General features: G+C 38.7%; 1 protein-coding gene across 1 annotated transcript; it reads right to left on the bottom strand.

Moving 5' to 3' along the window:
* Positions 1-18355: 18355 nt before the first annotated feature.
* On the bottom strand, positions 18356-18610 carry LOC132513646 (small ribosomal subunit protein eS27-like). The gene has a single exon (XM_060138158.1). It carries the CDS (start codon positions 18608-18610, stop codon positions 18356-18358), a length of 255 nt encoding a protein of 84 aa, XP_059994141.1.
* Between the last annotated feature and the right edge of the window lie 3308 nt (positions 18611-21918).

Here is a 21918-nt window from a genome sequence, read left to right as displayed (position 1 = left end):
GCACCAAGATGATGTGCAGTTCACTTAAGTGCTTCCATCTGGAGTTTGAAATACCTTGATATCCTCATCAATATGTGAAAGCAACTTTAAAGCCATGATAGAGTATGAGGCTTTGCCATACTCTAATCCAAAAGATTTACCATGAAATTTAGGACCATTCCAACTGAGTTGCTAGCTAAGCATAGCTGAAGAACTCAGGGAACAATACAAGCCTAAAAGACTGGCTCAGTTTCCTGATGACTAACAAACATCAAATTTCACTTTCCAAGGTAGAGGCATGGAATAAACATATCTCAAGTTGCCAACAACTGGAAATACCAAAGCAGATCCAGCCTGAGCTGTGAACATTTAGAGTCTCCCACACACAGCCAAGTTGGCTCTTTGGATGATGCTAAAGAGTGAATAAACCCAGTGAATAAACATACATTCCCAGCCCCTCCTATATCAAAGGATAAATACTATTTATTTATTCAATAAATATTTCTTGAGCACCTATTGTGTTCATCGGGATAGAAACTGGTAGAAGACACTTCTCTCAGAGGGGTTACATTTTTGTGGGTGAGACACCAAACAAACAAGCAAATGGATGATCAGATATTATGATAAATGGCAAAACAGAAAAACTGGGGAACTATCATAGAGAATAATAGATTTGGGGGGAAGACACAGCCCTTTCTACCTTTTTATTATGCTTAATATGGTTTGTGAATATTTTCTCCAAGCATTTGGCTTGCCTATTCATTTTCTTAATGGTATCTTTTGATAAACAGAAGTTCTTTATTCTCAGCAACTCTAGTTGACCAAGGTATTTGCTTATATATTTATTTCTTTCTGTGTCCTGCCTACAAAAAACACTGGTGACCCCCTGACTGCAAAGATATTCACTTATGTTTCCTTCTAGAAGCTTTGTAATTTAAGCATAATATTTATATTTATGAGCCATCTTGAATTATGTTCTGTGCATAGTGTGAGGTAGGGGTTAACAGTATATTTTTAATATGGTTATTCAGTTGTTCTAGTACCATTCCTTGAAAAGACTTCATTTTTGCAAGTGAACTACTTTGGCAGACTGTCAAAAATCAACTGAATTTAGAAATTTAGGTTTAATTCTAGAATCCCTACTCTGTTGCATCGATCTACTTTTCTATCTGTATGCTAGTACCACGCTGTCTTAATTACTGAAAATTTATAGTAATATTTGAATTCATATATATAAGTTTATTAACTTTGTCCTTTGTTTTCAAGATTTGGCTATTTTATACCTCAACACAATAAAGGTCATATATGAAAAGCCCACAGCTAACATCATAATCAACTGGGAAAATGTGAAAGCCTTCCCTCTAAGATCCAGTACAAGGCAAGGGTGCCCACACTTGTCACTTCTATTCAAAATAGTACTGGAAGTCCTAGACAGAGCAATTAGATAAGAAAAAGAAATAAAGGCATCCAAATAGGAAAAGAGGTAAAATTATCTCTGTTTGAAGAAAACCCTAAACACTCAACAAAAATTCTACTAGAATTAAAATGAATTCAGTAAAGTTGTACAATACAAAATCAACATACAAAAAACAGTGGCATTTTTACACAGAAATAATTAACTATCTAAAAAGAAATTTAAGAAAAGAATCTCATTCACAATAGCAACAAAAAGAATAAAATACTTAGGTATAAACTTAAAGAGTTGAAAGACTTGTACACCAAAAATTATAAAACATCAATGAAGGAAATTAAAGGAGACACAGATAAATGGAAAGACAGCTTGTGTCCATACTACCCAAAGAGATCTATTAATTCAGTACAAACCCTATCAAAATTCCAATGGCGGGCTTCCCTGGTGGTGCAGTGGTTGAGAATCCGCCTGCCAACACAGGGGACACGGGTTCGTGCCCCGGTCCGGGAAGATCCCACATGCCATGGAGCGGCTAGGCCCGCAAGCCATGGCCACCGAGCCTGTGCGCCCGGAGCCTGTGCTCCGCAACGGGAGAGGCCACAACAGTGAGATGCCCGCGTACCGCAAAAAAAAAAAAAAAAAATTCCAATGGCATTTTTCAGAGAAAAACAGTCCTAAAATTTATATGAAACTGCAAAAGACTCCAAATAGCCAAAGCAATCTTGAGCAAGAAGAACGAAGCTGGAGGCATCACAATTCCTGATTTCAAAATATATTACAAAGTGACAGTAATCAAAATAGTATGATACTGGCACACTAAAGAGACACATAGACCAATGGAACAGAATAGAGAGCCCAGAAATAAATCCACACATTTACACTCAACTGATTTCAACAAGGGTGTCAAGAACACATAGTGGGAAGAGTCTCTTCAATACATGATTTTGGGAAAACTGGAAATTCACCTGCAGAATAAATTGGAACCATATCTCACACCATATACAAAAGTCAATTCATAAATAATTAAAGACTTAAACATAACACCTGAAACTGTAAAACTACAAGAAGAAAACATAAGGAAAAAGCTTCCTCACATTGAACTAGGCAATTTTTTTTTTTGGATATCACCTCAAAATACCAGGCAACAAAAGCGTAAATAGACGAGTGGGATTGCATCAAACTAAAAAGCTTCACCTCAGCAAAGGAAACATTCAACAGAGTGAAGAGACAACCTACATAATGAGAGAAAATGTTCAAAAACCACTATCAAGCAAAAAAGGGGCGAATATCCAAAATATGTAACTCATAAAACTCAAGAGCAGAAAAATCAAACAACCTCATTAAAAAATGGGCAAAGGACCTGAACAGACATTTTTCAGAAGAAGACACTGAATGGCCAACAGGTACATGAAAAGTTGCTCAACATCACTAATCCTCAGGGAAATGCAAATCAAAACCACAATGAGATATCACCTCACACTTGCTAGAGTGGCTATTATCAAAAAGACAAAAGACAACAAGTGTTGGTGAGGATGTGCAGAAAACGGAACACTTGTACACTGTTTGTGAGAATGTAAATTGGTACAGCTATTATGAAAATAGAATGGAGATTCCTCAAAAAATTAAAAATAAAAGTACATGATCCAGTAATCCCACTTCTGGGTATATATCCAAAGGAATTAAAATCTGTATCTCTAAAACAACTATAGTTCAATAAAAGTAAGCAAAAATAAAATAAAATCTATATTTCAAAGAGATATCTGCACTTCTTGTTCATTATAGCATTATTCACAATAGCCAAGATATGGAAACAACGGAACTATCCACTGACAGATGAATGGAGAACGAAAATGTGGTATGCATATACCACAGAATATCATGTAGCCTAAAAAAAGAAGGAAAACCTGCCATTTAAAACAACATGGATGAACCTGGAGGATATTATGCTAAGTGAAACAAGCCAGATACATAAAGACAAATATTGCATGGTCTCACTTATATGTGGAATCTCAAATAGTCAAATTGATGGAAGCAGAGAGTAAAATGATAGTTGCCAGGAGTGTGTCTGTGTGTGCGTGGGAGGAGTGGGGAGATGTTGGTCAACGAGTTCAAACTTTCAGTTATGCAAGAATAAATTATAGGGATCTAATGTACAGCAATATGAATATAGTCAACAATGTTGTATTGTATACTTGAAATTTGCTAAGAAGGAAGATCTTAAGTGTTCTTACCACTAAAGAGAGGAAAGAGAAAGAAAGAAAGGAAGGAAGAAAGGGAGGGAGGGAAGGAGGGAGGGAGGAAGGAAGAAGTAACTATGTGAGGTAGTATGTTAATTAGTTTGATTTTGGCTATTATTTCAAAATGTATTATGTATATCAAAATATCATCATACACCTTAAATATATATAATTTTTGTCAACTATACATCAGTAAAAATGGGGAAATCTGTAGAAACAGCTTGTCAATTTTTTCAAAAGAACCTTCCAGGATTTTATTTTATTATATGATCTAGCAATTGATTTGGGGAGAACGAACATCTTAATAATATTTAGTCTTTATCCAGCAATTTTTACACTCTTCAAAGTAGAGCTCACATACATCTGTTATATTTTTCCTAAATTATGTTATAGTTTTGATGCTATTATAAATAGAATTGTTTGCTTAAATTTTTTCCCAAATGTTTTGGGTCACTATAAATATATACTACTCTTTTTGTAAATTGAGTCATGTCAACTTGGTAGACTCATTTATTTGTTTGAAGAATGATTTTGCAGATTCCTTAGAATTTTCTACATAAACAATCATGTTGTATGCAAATACAGGTGCTTTTAAACTTTCCTTTCTAATATTTATGCCTTTATTTTACCTTATTGCACTTGCTAGGATTTCCAGAACAATGTTCAGTGGAAGCGGTGAGCCTGGGCATCTGTGCCTAATTCTAAATTTAGGGGAAAGTATTTGTATTTCATCAATAAATATCATGAGACCTGTAGCTTTTTCTGTTTCCAGTCTGCTGAGGTTTTGTTGTTGTTGTTTATCATGAACAGGTGTTGGATTTTGTCAAAATCTTCTTACTCTATTGACGTGATCATACTTTTCCCCCTTTTCCCTTTATTCTTTTAATATATTGCTGGTTTCAACTATATATTTTGTTAAGGATTTTTGCATCTATGTACACAAAGTATATTGATTTGCAGTTCTCTTCAAACCAATTACTTTGCAACATTTTGGCATCAAGGTTTTGCTGCTTCATAGAAAAATGTATGAAGTGTACCTCCTCCTCCATTTTATAAACAGGTTTGTGTATGACTAGTGGCATTTCTTCTTTAAATATTCAGCAGTGAAAATTCACCAGCATCATCGTCCAACTTGCTGCTCAAACTCAAAAGTTATTTGAGATACTTCACTGTCAGTGCAAAGTGATGCCTTCCAGCCCTTGAGGTCTGTGAAGAGGGAGCCAGAGGCCCTGAGTATGTGTTTTAAAAGCTGTTCCTTCTGTTTTAAACAGCTGCTTGTCAACGCCTTCCTAAGATATAGAACAGGATGTAAAAATAAAACTAAGGGCATAAACAGATCGGTTTTATGATGAAAATGTTGCTGTGGAGTAGTGATTTAACAGAGATCTCTCATCAGTGTCAAAAAAACCCAAACATTTTCAAAATTACATTAGCCCAAGGTAACCTAAGTGTGACCCACTACCTTTGCTGTTTACACAGATTCCGTTGTTTGCGCAGCCTTGCCTCTGTATGTGGCTGAAGCTTACATTTAGCTCAAAAGGTCTCAGAGCATTTATACATCAATTAATTGTACCACAGACTTGTTCCCTAGCTGTTCCTCATTTAGTCAGAATGGATCAGGCTTTTCAGGAGTCCTGACACACCCATACTTAGGCACAGCTGACTTATTACAATCTGCCCATCAGTTCCTCTCTTCCCTGCTGGTGGGCTGTAGGAAATATTAGACACCAACTATTGCCAACATTCTTGATATTTACACGCGAGCATTTAGGAGGATGTAAACTTCTAAACTATATATGCCAGTTTTCATGAACAGATTTAAATTGTGATCAGTGATCAGAGTGATCAGGATTAAATGGCAAAATGCTAGCACAAAGAATTATTTCTTCCATACAGTTCGACATCAAAATACAGTGCCGTCAGGAACCTTTTTTTTTTTTAACTACCATCAAGCTGATACCAGAACTCATCCCACTCCCCTGTGATAGCTTCCTCTGCAGTTGGCTCTGGCCCGGAGTCTAGGGGTTCAGGAATATCAGAGCAATGGCAATCATTTTTTGATGAAAGCTTCCTCCTCCAACAAAACTAGCAAATGTGTTTTCCCCCTGTGAGATTTTCCCCACAGATTCTCTGTAATAATTATGACAGCACTGAATATATAAATTCATATTTAAAAACACTGAAGTTTATATTTCATGTAAGATATTCTCATTTCTATGTATTTTTTAGTATAAATTAACACAAGCAATATAGGCACAGGGTTAAAAGAAAAATAAAGGACCTTGTTGTTGATCCACTTGGCTGTACAGCAAAGACTGGCACAACATTGTAAGTCAACTATACTTCAATTAAAAACAAATAAATAAAGTACCACAAAAGGGTCTATTTTGAAAAGTGGGTCTCCTCCCATGCTAGACTTTCCAGTGGCCACTATTTCAACAATTTCCTATGTCCCCTTCCAGTACTTTTCAATGTTGATATACAAATATGTATAGATGCATCCTTTTAAATCATACGTGGGAACACACCACACAAGCTATCCTGGACCTTGGTTCTTTTCACTGAATAACACCCTGGCAAGAGCTCCATCATCACCTAAGTCCAATTTCCTCATCTCTTCTCTAGATTTCTGCTGTAGCACGTTTAACTGAAATTCTTATCGAGATAACTGAAGATTCCAGGCAGTTGTAAGAAATACAGAGAGATTGCTTGCTCACCTTGCTCGGTTTACCCAAATGGCAACATGTTACAAAACTATAACCCAGGCTATTGACATTAATATAATCCACCAATCTTATTCCGATTTCCCCCGTTTTAATGGTTCCCATTTGTGTGTATGTGTGTGTACGTGTTGCATTTAGTGCTACACTTCCTTTTTCTTTCTGTGTAAGTTTGTGCATCCATCACAAAGTCAAAATACTGAATAGTTCCAAGGACACAAAGGTCCCTCCTGTTGCCATTTTATAACCACACCCACTTCCCTCCTGCTGCCCGCTCTCCTGTCCCTAATTCCTGGTAACCATTAATCTATCCTTCATTTCTAAAATTTTGTCCTTTCAAAAATGCTATAGAGGGACTTCCCTGGTGACACAGTGGTTAAGAATCCGCCTGCCAATGCAGAGGACATGGGTTCGATCCCTGGTCTGGGAAGATCCCACATGCTGTGGAGCAGCTAAGCCCATGCGCCACAACTACTGAGCCTGCACTCTAGAGCCCGTGAGCCACTACTATTGAGCCTGCGTGCCACAACTACTGAAGCCCAGGCGCCTAGAGCCCGTGCTCCACAACAAGAGAAGCCACCACAATGAGAAGCCCATGCATCACAACAAAGAGTAGCCCCCGCTCACCACAACTAGAGAAAGCCCGCACACAGCAACAAAGACCCAATGCAGCCAAAAATAAATAAAGAAATTTTTAAAAATGCTATAGAAATGGAATCATGCTTTTTTAACTTTTGGGGATTGGCTTTTTTTCCACTCAGTATAATTTCCTAGGGGTTTATCCACGTTGTGTGTTTCAATAGTTTATTCCTTTTAACTGTTGAGTAGTAGCCCATGGTATGGATATGCCACAGTTTCTTTAACCATCACTTGTTGAAGGACATCTGAGCTGTTCCCAGTTTTTGCCTATTAAGAATAAAGATGCTATGAACATGTGTGTACAGGTTTTTGTATGAACATAAATTTCCAGTTCTCTGGGATAAATGACCAAGGGTGCCCTTGGTGGGTTATATGATAATTGCATGTTTACTTTTTTTTTTTTTTTTTTTTTTTGCGGTACATGGGCCTCTCACTGCTGTGGCCTCTCCTGTTGCGGAGCACAGGCTCCGGACGCGCAGGCTCAGCGGCCATGGCTCACGGGCCTAGCTGCTCCGCGCCATGTGGGATCCTCCCGGACGGGGGCACAGACCCATGTCCCCTGCATCGGCAGGCGGACTCTCAACCACTGTGCCACCAGGGAAGTCCTGCATGTTTACTTATGAGAGACTCTGCGAAACTAGTTTCCAAAGTGGTTGTACCATTTTGCGTTCGCACACCAATGTAGGAGTGAGCCAGTTTCTCTGAATCCTCACCATCATTTGCTGTTATTGGTGTTTTTGATTTTAGCCATTCTGATAGATGTGTAGTGATGTTTCATTTTGGTTTTAATCTGTATTTCCCTGATGGCTAATGATGTTGGACATCTTTTCATGTGCTTATTTGCTATCTGTATATCCACTTTGATGAAATGTCTCTCCATGATGTCTCTCGGTCATTTTATAATTGGATTTTTTGTTTTACTGCTGAGTCTTGAGAGCTCTTTATATATTCCTGATACTAGTCCTTTGTCAGATATGTTGTTTGCAAATATTCTCTCCCAATCCATAGTTTATCCTCTTCACACAGACTTTCACAGAACAAAAGTTTTTAATTTTGATGAGGTTAGATTTTTATATTTTTCCTTTTATGGATCATGCTTTTGGTGTCAAGTCTAAGAACTCTTTGCCTAGCCCAAGTTCCTAAATATTGTCTCCTATGTTCTTTCTGAAGTTTTTATAGTTCTATGTTTTACATTTAGGTCTGTGATCCGTTTTGTGATAATTTTTGTATAAAGTACAACGTTTAGTTGAAAGTTTGTTGTTGTTGTTGTGTTTTGCCTGTGGATGTCCAATTGCTCCAGCACTGCTTGTTGAGAAGGCTATATCCCTCCACTGAATTACTCTTGTACATTTCTTAAAAGCAACTGAGCAGATTTGTGAGGGTCTATTTCTGGATTCTTGATTCTATCCCATTGACCAATGTGTTTAGCCCTCCACCCAGCAATATAACACTGTCTTGATTACTGTAGCTTTAGAGTAAGCCTTATTACCAGGTAGAGCGATTCCTCCCACTTTATTCTTTGTCAATATTGTTTTATCTATCATAGGGTCTTTCCCTTTCCATATGCTTGAAAAAAATGTGCATTCTGTTGTTGTTGGACACAATCTTCTGTATATGTCAATTAGATCCTGATTGGTTTATAGCATTGCTCAAATCTTTTATATCTTTGTTGATTTTCTGTGAGGAAGTTCTATCTGTTGCTGAGAGTGGAGGTTTTAGAGTTCCCAACTATAACTGTGGATTTGCCTATTTCTATTTTCAACTCCATCAGTTTTTGCTTCGTATATTTTGAGACTCTGATTTTGGGTATGCACACCTTTAGGATTGTAATATTTTCCTCAGTGATTGATCCTATTATATAATGTCCCTCTTTGTAGTGATTATTTATTTATTTATTTAACTTATTTATTTTTGGCCATGCCACACAGCTTGCACGATCTTAGTTCCCTGACCAGGGATCGAACCTGTGCTCCCTGCAGTGGAAAAGTGTAGTCCTAACCATTGGACTGCCACAGAATTCTCTGTAGTGATTTTTTAAATTGGAAGACTATTTTATCAGATATTACTATAGCCACACCTGCTTTTTAAAGTTCATATTTGCAATTTACATCTTTTTCCATCCTTTTACTTTCAACTTATTTATGCCATTGAATTTACTTATGACATTCAAAAATAGTGTTGAAAAGGAATTTAAGCCACTAAATGCTTACAATAGAAATAAGCATAGGTCTCAAATCAAAAAAACCTAAGTTCCTACATCAAGAAACTAGAAAAGCATTAATGTTTTGTAAGGAGTATATATTTGTATCATGATGTTTTTTTACTTGTGTAATCTTTGTCTTTTAATTGTTGTATTCACACCCTTTATATTTCATGTAATTATGGATATGTTAGCACTTGAATTTGTTGTTTTATTATTTGCTTTCTTTTTTTAATCCTTTTGGTTCCCATTCCTCTGTTCCTCTTTCCTTGCCTTCCTGTGGGCCAGTTAGACATTTTTTTAATCCCATCTTGATTCATTAAGTGTTCTTGAGTCTCTCTTTGTGTAGTTTTCACTACACAAGTGTAGTAGTTGCTTGGTGTATTACATTATAAATATGTGCCTTACAAAAGTTTACTGGTATCAACTTTTTACCATCTCAAATGTGGAAACCTCACTCTCGGTTAGGTCTCTCTACCCTCCCCACTTTTAAATATCATTATTTTGAGTATTAGATGGTGTTATTATATTGTATTTAATCACTAATAATGCTTTATAAAACTCCTGAGGAAAACAGTTTACTATAAGTACCCATATTTCTGCTCTTTCCATTGTTAATCCTTCTTCCTTCCTGATGCTTCAAATTTCATTCTTTTATCATTATCTTCCTGTTTGAAGAATTTCCTTTAGCCAATATTTAATGGCATGTCTGCTAGTGAAAAATTCTTTTAGTTTTCCCTTGCCTGAAAATGTTTTTGTTTTCTCTTCATTCCTGAACGATACCTGAAACAGAATTTGCGGTTGACAATTCTTTTCTCTCTGCATTTGAAAAATGTTGTGTCACTTCCGGCCTCTATGTTTTCAGATGAGAAATACATTTTTGAATTGGTGTGCCCCTCTAGGTAATATGTCATTGCTCTCAGGCTGCTTTTGAGATTTTTTTCTTTGTCTTTATTTTTCAAAAGTTTAACTATGATGTGTCTTAGCATCTTTCTTTGATTTTCCTATTTATGGTTCACTCAGCTTCTTGGGCCTGTAGCCTTGTGTCTTTTGCCAAATTAGAACTTTGCAGCCATTGTTTCTTCAAATACTCTTTCAGCCTCCCTATCGCCTATCCTTTTGAGGCACCGATTATACAAACATTGGGATATTTTATTATCCCACAGGTCCCTCGGGCTCTGCTGCTTTTCAGTCTATTTTCTCTCTGTTGTTCGAAATGGGTGGCTGCTATGGTTCTGTCCTCAAGTTTATGTCCTCTGTCATTAAACCCATTCAGCAAGTTGTTTATTTCAGTTATTGGAATTTTCAGTTCTATAATTTCCATTTGGTTCTTTTTTATGACTTCTACTTTTTGCTGAGATCTCCTATTTTTTCATTTGTTTCAAAAGAATTAGTAATTGATTGCAGAAGCATTTTTATGATAGCTGCTTTGAAATCCTCGTCAGATAATTCCAACATCTGATTCATCTCAGCGTTGGCATCAGCTGATTGCTTTTCCTCATTCACGTGATTTTCTGGTTCTTGTTACGATGGGTGGTTTTCAAGTGTATCCTGGACATTTTGTTCATTAATTTAGGACTCTGAGAACTATATAATTCTTTTATTTCGGCAGGCGTTCACCCTGTTTTAGTTTAGCATAAGGTCTTGACCTAATTTTGTGGGCTGTGGTTCAAATGGCAGTTTGTTTTCAGAGACTCTGTGGTATTAGGTTGGTCAGCTTCATTTATCTGGTGCCCCCGGGGGCTTCCTGTGTTTCCTGCTGCTGATGACTGAGGGTTTCATAAGGTCAGGCTACAACGTGTTCCCAGTGGGGGAAGGGAAGGGTATGTTGAGATTCCCTTGCTGACGCCCTAAACTGCTCTGGTGTCTCTGGGTAGGGGGTAAAGACATTTTTAACTATGATGATAAAGAGGTTTCCAAGATCTGGCCGTTTGCCGTTGACTGGGTGCCTCTCGCCTGCCCTGGTGTCTCCGGTGCATTAGGACAAACGTGCTTCCCAGACTGGGCCTCCGTCAGCCTTTATAAAAATGTTTATTTAAGTTTTAACACTTCTATGGCAGGATAATTTACATAATACAAAATTCATCTATTGTAAGCATTAAAAATGACTTTTTTGTAAAGTTATAGACTTTTTTTTACATCTGTATTGGAGTATAATTGCTTTACAATGGTGTGTTAGTTTCTGCTTTATAACAAAGTGAATCAGTTATACATATACATATGTTCCCATATCTCTTCCCTCTTGTGTCTCCCTCCCTCCTACCCTCCCTATCCCACCCGTCTAGGTGGTCACAAAGCACCGAGCTGATCTCCCTGTGCTATGCGGCTGCTTCCCACTAGCTATCTGTTTTACGTTTGGTAGTGTATGTATGTCCATGCCACTCTCTCACTTCGTCCCAGCTTACCCTTCCCCCTCCCCATATCCTCAAGTCCTTTCTCTAGTAGGTCTGTGTCTTTATTTCTGTCTTACCCCTAGGTTCTTCATGACATTTTTTTTTCTTAAATTCCATATATATGTGTTAGCATACGGTATTTGTCTTTCTCTTTCTGACATACTTCACTCCGTATGACAGACTCTAGGTCCATCCACCTCATTACAAATAGCTCAATTTCGTTTCTTTTTATGGCTGAGTAATATTCCATTGTATATATGTGCCACATCTTCTTTATCCATTCATCCAATGATGGACACTTAGATTGTTTCTGTCTCCTGGCTATTGTAAATAGAGCTGCAATGAACATTTTGGTACATGACACTTTTTTTTTTTTTTTTAAAGAAGATGTTGGCGTAGGAGTTTATAAATTAATTTATTTATTTTTGCTGTGTTGGGTCTTCATTTCTGTGCTAGGGCTTTCTCTAGTTGTGACAAGCAGGGGCCACTCTTCATCGCGGTGCGTGGGCCTCTCACTATCGCAGCCTCTCTTGTCGCGGAGCACAGGCTCCAGACGCGCAGGCTCAGTAGTTGTAGCTCACGGGCCTAGTTGCTCCGCGGTACGTGGGATCTTCCCAGACCAGGGCTCGAACCCGCGTCCCCTGCATTAGCAGGCAGATTCTCAACCACTGTGCCACCAGGGAAGCCCACATGACACTTTTTGAATTATGGTTTTCTCAGGGTATATGCCCAGTAGTGGGATTGCTGGGTTATGACAGCAATGGTAGTTCTATTTGTAGTTTTTTAAGGAACCTCCATACTGTTCTCCATAGTGGCTGAACCAATTCACATTCCCACCAGCAGTGCAAGAGTGTTCCCTTTTCTCCACACCCTCTCCAGCATTTATTGTTTCTGGATTTTTTGATCATGGCCATTCTGATTGGTATGAGATGATATCTCATTGTAGTTTTGATTTGCATTTCTCTAATGATTAATGATGTTGAGCATTCTTTCATGTGTTTGTTGGCAGTCTGTATATCTTCTTTGGAGAAATGTCTATTTAGGTCTTCTGTGCATTTTTGGATTGGGTTGTTTGGTTTTTTGTTATTGAGCTGCATGAGCTGCTTATAAATTTTGGAGATTAATCCTTTGTCAGTTGCTTCATTTGCAAATATTTTCTCCCATTCTGAGGGTTGTCTTTTGGTCTTGTTTATGGTTTCCTTTGCTGTGTAAAAGCTTTGAAGTTTTGTTACGTCCCATTTGTTTATTTTTCTTTTTACTTCCATTTCTCTAGAAGGTGGGTCAAAAAGGATCTTGCTGTGATTTATGTAATAAAGTGTTCTGCCTATGTTTTCCTCTAAGAGTTTGATAGTGTCTGGCCTTACATTTAGGTCTTTAATCCATTTTGAGCTTATTTTTGGGTATGGTGTTAGGGAGTGATCTAATCTCATACTTTTACATGTACCTGTCCACTTTTCCCAGCACCATTTATTGAAGAGGCTGTCCTTTCCCCATTGTACATTCCTGCCTCCTTTATCAAAGATAAGGTGACTATATGTGCATGGGTTTATCTCTGGGCTTTCTAACCTGCTCCATTGATCTATATTTCTGTTTTTGTGCCAGTACCATACTGTCTTGATTACTGTAGCTTTGTAGTATAGTCTGAAGTCAGGGAGCCTGATTCCTCCAGCTCCATTTCTCATTCTCAAGATTGCTTTGGCTATTCGGGATCTTTTGTGTTTCCATAAAAATTGTGAAATTTTTTTGTTCTAATTCTGTGAAAAATGCCAGTGGTAGTTTGATAGGGATTGTACTGAATCTGTAGATTGCTTTGGGTAGTAGAGTCATTTTCACAATGTTGACTCTTCCAATCCAAGAACATGGTATATCTCTCCATCTATTTGTACCACCTTTAATTTCTTTCATCAGTGTCTTATAATTTTCTGCATACAGGTTTTTTGTCTCCTTAGGTAGGTTTATTCCTAGATATTTTATTCTTTTTGTTGCAATGGTAAATGGGAGTGTTTTCTTGATTTCCCTTTCAGATTTTTCATCATTAGTGTATAGAAATGCCAGAGATTTCTGTGCATTAATTTTGTATCCTGCCACTTTACCAAATTCATTGATTAGCTCTAGTAGTTTTCTGGTAGCATATTTAGGATTCTCTATGTATAGTATCATGTCATCTGCAAACAGTGACAGCTTTACTTCTTCTTTTCTGATTTGGATTCCTTTTATTTCCTTTTCTTCTCTGATTGCTGTGGCTAAAATTTCCAAAACTATGTTGAATAAGAGTGATGACAGTGGACAACCTTATCTTGTTCCTGATCTTAGTGTAAATGCTTTCAGTTTTTCACCATTGAGGACGATGTTGGCTGTGGGTTTGTCATATATGGCCTTAAGTATGTTGAGGAAAGTTCCCTCTGTGCCTACTTCCTGGAGGGTTTTTATCATAAATGGGTGTTGAACTTCATTGAAAGCTTTCCCTGCATCTACTGAGATGACCATATGGTTTTTCTCCTTCAAATTGTTAATATGGTTTATCACACTGATTGATTTGCGTATTTTGAAGAATCCTTGCATTCCTGGAATAAACCCCACTTGATCATGGTGTATGATCCTTTTAATGTGTAATTGGATTCTGTTTGCCAGTATTTTGTTGAGGATTTTTGCATCTATGTTCATCAGTGATAGTGGCCTGTAGTTTTCTTTCTTTGTGACATCCTTGTCTGGTTTTGGTATTAGGGTGATGGTGGCCTCGTAGAATGAGTTTGGGAGTGTTCCTCCCTCTGCTATATTTTGGAAGAGTTTGAGAAGGATAGGTGTTAGCTCTTCTGTAAATGTTTGATAGAATTTGCCTGTGAAGCCATCTGGTCCTGGGCTTTTGTTTGTTGGAAGAATTTTAATCACAATTTCAATTTCAGTGCTTGTGATTGGTCTGTTCATATTTTCTATTTCTTCCTGATTCAGTCTTGGCATTTCTAAGAATTTGTCCATTTCTTCCAGGTTGTCCATTTTATTGGCATAGAGTTGCTTGTAGTAATGTCTCATGATCTTTTGTATTTCTGCAGTGTCAGTTGTTACTTCTTTTTCATTTCTAATTCTATTGATTTGAGTCTTCTCCCTTTTTTTCTTGATGAGTCTGGCTAATGGTTTATCAATTTTGTTTATCTTTTCAAAGATCAGTTTTATTGATCTTTGCTATTGTTTCCTTCTTTTCTTTTTCATTTATTTCTGATCTGATCTTTACGATTTCTTTCCTTCTGCTAACTGTGGGGTTTTTTGTTCTTTTTTCTCTAATTGTTTTAGGTGCAAGGTTAGCTTGTTTATTGGAGATGTTTCCTGTTTCTTAAGGTAAGATTGTATTGCTATAAACGTCCCTCTTAGAACTGCTTTTGCTGCATCCTATAGGTTTTGGGTGGTCGTGTCTCCATTGTCATTTGTTTCTAGGTATTTTTTGATTTCCTCTTTGATTTCTCCAGTGATCACTTCGTTATTAAGTTGTGTATTGTTTAGCCTCCATGTGTTTGTATTTTTTACAGATCTTTTCCTGTAATTGATATCTAGTCTCATAGCGTTGTGGCCGGAAAAGATACTTGATATAATTTCAATTTTCTTAAATTTACGAAGGCTTGATTTGTGACCCAAGATATGGTCTATCCTGGAGAATATTCCTTGAGCACTTGAGAAAAATGTGTATTCTGCTGTTTTTGGATGGAATTTCCTATAAATATCAATTAAGTCCATCTTGGTTAATGTATCATTTAAAGCTTTTGTTTCCTTATTTATTTTCATTTTGGATGATCTGTCCATTGGTGAAAGTGGTGTGTTAAAGTCCCCTACTATGAATGTGTTACTGTCAATTTCCCCTTTTATGGCTGTTAGTATTTGCCTTATGTATTGAGGTGCTCCTATGTTGGGTTGCATAAATATTTACAATTGTTATATCTTCTTCTTGGATCGATCCCTTGACCATTATGTAGTGTGCTTCTTTGTCTCTTCTAATACTCTTTATTTTAAAGTCTATTTTGTCTGATATGAGAATTGCTACTCCAGCTTTCTTTTGGTTGCCATTTGCATGGAGTATCTTTTTCCATCCCCTTACTTTCAGTCTGTATGTGTCTCTAGGTCTGAAGTGGGTCTCTTGTAGACAGCAGATATATGGGTCTTGTTTTTGTATCCATTCAGCCAGTCTGTGTCTTTTGGTGGGAGCATTTAGTCCATTTACATTTAAGGTAATTATCGATATGTATGTTCCTATTCCCATTTTCTTAATTGTTTTGGGTTCATTATTGTAGGTCTTTTCCTTCTCTTGTGTTTCTTGCCTAGAGAAGTTCCTTTAGCATTTGTTGTAAAGCTGGTTTGGTGGTGCTGAACTCTCTCAGCTTTTGCTTGTCTGTAATGGTTTTAATTTTTCCATCAAATTTGAATGAGGTCCTTGCTGGGTAGAGTAATCTTGGTTGTAGGTTTCTCTCCTTCATCACTTTAAATATGTCCTGCCATTCCCTTCTGGCTTGCAGAGTTTCTGCTGAAAGATCAGCTGTTAACCTTATGGGGATTTCCTTGTGTGTTATTTGTTGTTTTTCCCTTGCTGCTTTTAATATGTTTTCTTTGTATTTAATTTTTGACAGTTTGATTAATATGTGTCTTGGCATGTTTCTCCTTGGATTTATCCTGTATGGGATTCTCTGTGCTTCCTGGACTTGATTAACTATTTCCTTTCCCATATTAGGGAAGTTTTCAACTATAATCTCTTCAAATATTTTCTCAGTCCCTTTCTTTTTCTCTTATTCTTCTGGAACCCCTATATTTCCAATGTTGGTGTGTTTAATGTTGTCCCAGAGGTCTCTGAGACTGTCCTCAGTTCTTTTCATTCTTTTTTCTTTATTCTGCTCTGCAGTAGTTATTTCCACTATTTTATCTTCCAGGTCACTTATCCGTTCTTCTGCCTCAGTTATTCTGCTATTGATCCCATCTAGAGTATTTTCAATTTCATTTATTGTGTTGTTCATCATTGCTTGTTTCACCTTTAGTTCTTCTAGGTCCTTGTTAAATGTTTCTTGCATTTTCTCTATTCTATTTCCAAGATTTTGGATCATCTTTACTATCATTATTCTGAATTCTTTTTCAGGTAGACTGCTTATTTCCTCTTCATTTGTTGCCCTTCTTGCGCTGTCACATTTCAATCCTTACAAAGCAGCCAGATCATATTCCTTCCCTACTTACAACACAGCACTGGTTTTCCACAGCTCTAAAAATAAAATCCAAACTCCTTAATGTGGCCTGCCGGGTCCTGTATGATCTGGCCCCTGCTAGCCCCTAAAATCTCCTACCACTCCCCCACTGCTGCCCCCAGTCTGCCCACAACACCTGAGCCCCAGTTCTCTTCTTTCTGTCCCAGCAATATATGTGCTCTCCCCTTCTCGGTGCACTTGTACTTGCCGTCCCCCACCCCCTGAAATGCACAATGCCTGCCTTCTTCTCGTCACTTAGATCTCACCTCCTTGGAGAGGCCTTCCCGCTCTACCCAAGCTGAAACACCCCCTCCAATCCCAGAGCTCCATTTCATTTTGTTCACTGCAGTTACTGCAAGCAGTAATGACAGCGTTGGTGCTAGTTTATTGCCCGAGCCGAACCTTCCAGTGACAAGCTCTGTGAGGGCAGGGTATTTGTATTCCCTGGCACCTAGAACTGTGGCTGACATGTAGTGATTGTTGGGCATTTTTAATATAAAAATTTTAAAAATATATATCGGATACGTTTCCATATTTTTATCATTTTTGTAACGGCTGCATATTTTCCCACTGTGAAATGTACTACCATTTGCTCCCTTGAACATCGAATTACTGTAACAACTCAGCATCACATGAGTTATGCGAATGGACCTTGGAATCAGACAGACTTGGGTTCAAACCCTGGATTTACTACTTACTAACTATGCAATTTCATACCAGTTCTTAATTTTTCTGTGTGTAGCCCAGTTTCTTATCTGAAATAATACTATCTGCCTCACAGAGTTGTAGTGAGGATTAAATGACAGGATGTAAGGGGCTCGGGATCGTGCCATGCTCCCAGGAAATGGAAGTGAAATTGCTCTATTTTGCTTTCGCCTGAAGTGGCAAAGGGCCTCCCTAGTGCTTTCCCCTCCCTGGCAATCCTTCGCAAGAAAGACAACCCAGCCCAAAGAGACTAACTGAAGCTCTCCTTTCTTTTTCATGTGACCCTCCCTTTGTACAGACTCTGATGGAATCTGGGAGCCCTGCACTCTGTCTGTGAGCAGCAGCACACGCCCAGTGAAGAGGATGGGGCTAAGGATGCACCCAAGCGCATTAGGTGAATAAACGGCAAAACAGAGACTGAAAAATACCTTCTGCTCCTCCTGCCAGAATTAGAGGACTGGGGAATTCCTGGGACCCCGGGAAATTGTGAAATAAAATGAGAGGAACTGGTTTGATTGAAATTTTCCCATGATAAAGTCAGCCACACTCCAGCCACCACTGTGACTTGTGCCCCTGGTGTTTGGAACCTTGTTCGTAAATCAGGAGAAAGGTGACGCAGCAGCGGACTAGCTTACTTATCAGGAAGAAAAGCGGCAAGTTCTCTGGACTCTGAAAATTTATATTCTTGGCTTTTGCCCATAATCAAAAAGTACTGACAAGCTGACACCAAAATAGGAGATCACTGTTGTAGACCTTACAGAATTAAACATCATTACCTTATCTTGACAGATTAACTAGAATTACACAACCAATAAGGCTTTCTGCGATGCCACCCAAATTCAGGAAGTTGTGGGGTCACTAGTGGCGCTGTCTTCTCCATGAACACCCTTCTGTGAGCCTGGCCCTTCCTCCCATCAGCTGGCACAACTCTGCTGAACAACCTACACAAAGCACCACCACGTGGGAATGGCTACAAACCCTGGCAATCCTGCAGCAACCTGGACATTTTCCATCCATAAAATAAGAATTTGGACTTTGAATGAGCCATTTCTTTTTCTGTTTTTTCTCTTCCTCTTCCAACGATGAATGTAGTAAGTCTCTAGCTAAAGGCATGTTGATTCTTTTGCAAGCCCCGCCCACCCATCTCTCTCACTGATATTCTAAATATATGTCTTGTGTCCAGATGGGAGGAGGGATGACAGGGATAGGGACGAAGAAATATTTATTTGATTTACATCTTATCTTGCAGTAAACTGACGCTGCTGGAAAATGAAATTTGACACCTCAGATTTTTCTTAAGCAGAATCTTATAAAGACAGAAAAAATAAGTCTATTTTATATGTGGTAATACTTTTGACAGAAGGTTAACTCCAGATAACAAAAGCTGAATAAATTAGGCTTCCTGTCATGTAACCCAGATGTGGTAGGCTCTCCCCTTTTTGACATAAAAGGCATCCTTGCCAACCTAGCGCAGCACCAGGGGATTCGGTTTGATTGTCTCTTGCACCTGAGCGCTTGTTTGTGATGTCTTCTCCTGCAGGTAACCAGTAGAGGCACCCCCTAATAATCCAACTGTCAGGGGGATACCTTTCCAGCACCATCTTCTTCTGAGCAATATCAACCAAACTATACCATTTGCAGACCCATGACATCCCTTCCCTCCAACCTCAGCACAGCGCACACCAGATTACAAGGCGAGAATACAAAATTCTTTACTGAAGAGGGAGAGAAAGAGAGAGTAAATGGAAGTCGTGGTCTTTTGTAACCTAATCACAGAGACTCCAGTCACTTTTGCCATATACTGTTCATGAGAAGTGAGTCACTGGGAATTCCCTGGCAGTCCAGTAGGATGCCGGGCTTTCACTGCTGAGGGCACAGGTTCGATCCTTGGTCAGGGAACTAAGATCCTGCATGCCACGTGGTGCAGCCAAGAAAAGAAAAAAAAGAATGTGGGGATCCATGGAGCCATTTTAGAGACTGTCTGCTACATGTGATACTCAGTGAAGGCGCTACTGAAACCCAAGGAGAGAGGGATGATCTTTTCAATATATGGTGCTGGGTTAATTGCATATCCATATGGAAAGTTAACCATGACCCTCGAATTGTATACAAAAATTAACTTGAGATAGGTGGTAGACCTAAATGTAAGAGGCAAAACAATAAAACTTCTAAAATAAAGTATCAGAAAATGCCTCCATGACCTTGGGGTAGGCAAAAATTTCTTAGAGCATAAAGAGTACTAACTACAGATGAAAAGATTGATAAAGTGGACTTCATTACAATTACGAACTTATTAATGAGTTTAATTAAAATATAAAAAAATAATATATTAGCTTAATTAGCACTAGCTACTAAAACAAACAATGCAACAACGGTTTATTTCTCACTCACATTACAGTCGGATGTGGATTAATTCTCTTCCAGGGAGTGACTCAAGGACTCAGAGTGCTTCCATCTGGTGGCTTCAAGGTCACACTAGTGTTATCCAGACAGCAAACAGGGGCAAGAGTTTGGAAAAGGCAAACTGGATACTCACCCATCTAGGTGCACAAGTGACACATGTCATTTCCACTCAAACTCCATAGACTAGAACTAGTCCATGGCCAATCCAGCTGCAAAGGGATGCTGAGAAGTGTAGGGTAGCTCGGGGCTGTCCATGAGTACTGACAGGCTCTGCCAAGAAGATGAAACGGAAAACAAACTACTGATCACTTTGGATAATGTTACTACTTTAAGTTGAAAGAATTTTGAAACGGACACAGAAAAATAAATATGAAGGAAAAAAATGAACTACTACCTAAATGAAAACAGACATTCAGGTCATCTCCTGCTCATCCTGATTTGTAAAGATCCTTTTTCTGCCATCCTGACCACTGAGACCACTCGAAGGATTTACATTGGACAGAGCAGAAAGGTACTGGCAAGAAAGAGATGAATAAATCCTGAAGACGAGAGGAAAGAACAAGACCAGAGTAGGCAGCACAGGCTAGGTTTGGGGAAGGTTTTGGAGAGGTTGAGAAAGAAAAATGAGAGAGTTTGGGGCACCTGTACTGGGGGTAAGCAATTGAGAGAGAAAGACAGGGAGGAAGAAGTTTCAGAAAGAACTTCATGAAGGTGTGGCGTACACTGAGATTGGAATGGGGACCTTTGGATACTTCTGAGACAACATCTATAATGCTAATTACATTGTTTTTTACATCTTTTTCTTGATGTTCAGAATCTTCTTTCTTTGACTGTGACTTTGTGCCCAGACTGGTCAATAGGTAGATGAACTTCATAAAGGTTATGTAAATTTCTTTAGAAAATTCTGACAAACACTTGCATTAAGTGCCTACTTTCAAGAGGTGATAGCAAAGTAGATGTTGTGTGGAATGACGGCATCTGCTTCCTTGTGGCTATAAGAGCATTACGAACCACGAATGAGGCTCTTATGCCCAGGAACTTAGACCCGCACTGGATGTCCTCCCACTGATACCAGCAACTGATGTTTCAAATGGTAATTTTAACGTCAAAATGAGAACAGCCAGGGCACTTCTACTGGGAGGTTAATGAACAATGAGAAAGGCGATAGAAGCAACTTGATGTGTAAGAAAGAGCAGTATCTTTGGAGTCAGGCAAGCCTGAATTTTCATCTGGGTTTATTAGTTAAGCTATATGACATTGGACCAAGTATTCAAGATTTCTGAGTGCCAATTTCCTCCTCGGTAAGATGGTAGGAAGGGCATTACCTCACAGTGTTAGGGCAGGGGTGTTAAAGATCATACGTATGAAGCACTCAGCACGATGCTCGGTGAAGAGCAAGTGTGTAATATACATGAGAGCCCTTTGCCTTCCACCTCCACTTTCTGGATGCCAAAGTTCAGGGAACGAGATGAGTAAGGCTTTGCGTAAGAGATGGATGATAGGGAGAATGTTCCCGGGACAAGAACAGTACAAGGAAAGAACTGAAGGTGAGGAATGACCATGGCATTTGCTGAAAAGAGCAGAGACTTTGTGAGGGAAACTACAGAAGACAAGAGTTGCACAGGGCTTTCCAGACTGCCAGGCCCTTCACGGACTGGCCCTATGACCTCTCCATCTTCACCTTCTACCATACCCTAGTCTCTGAATTTCACCAAGAGCAGCCCTCTCTCAGTTCCTTGAATATTCTGTGCTTTCTCTTACACCTCTCTCCCACGGGGCATCTGCCGATGCTGCTGCCTCTGTCTGGAATGCTTCCCCCATCTCTGCATCTTACTGTTCATTCCTATTCATCCTTTATATGTTAACTCAAATGTCAGGCAAGCCTTCCTTGAAAACCTCAACTAAGTCAGACCTGCTCTGAAAATAATCTGTAACTTTCCCTTCTATCACTCATCACGGTTTAGAATCATCTATTACTTTGGGTAATTCTTTATTTGATGTATATACCCCCCCGCCTC

This window comes from Lagenorhynchus albirostris, chromosome X, assembly GCF_949774975.1.
Source record: "Lagenorhynchus albirostris chromosome X, mLagAlb1.1, whole genome shotgun sequence".
In the NCBI taxonomy this organism is placed as follows: Eukaryota; Metazoa; Chordata; class Mammalia; order Artiodactyla; family Delphinidae; genus Lagenorhynchus; species Lagenorhynchus albirostris.
Note: the sequence above shows the minus strand (reverse complement) of the source record. Positions and strands in the feature narration are given on the sequence as shown.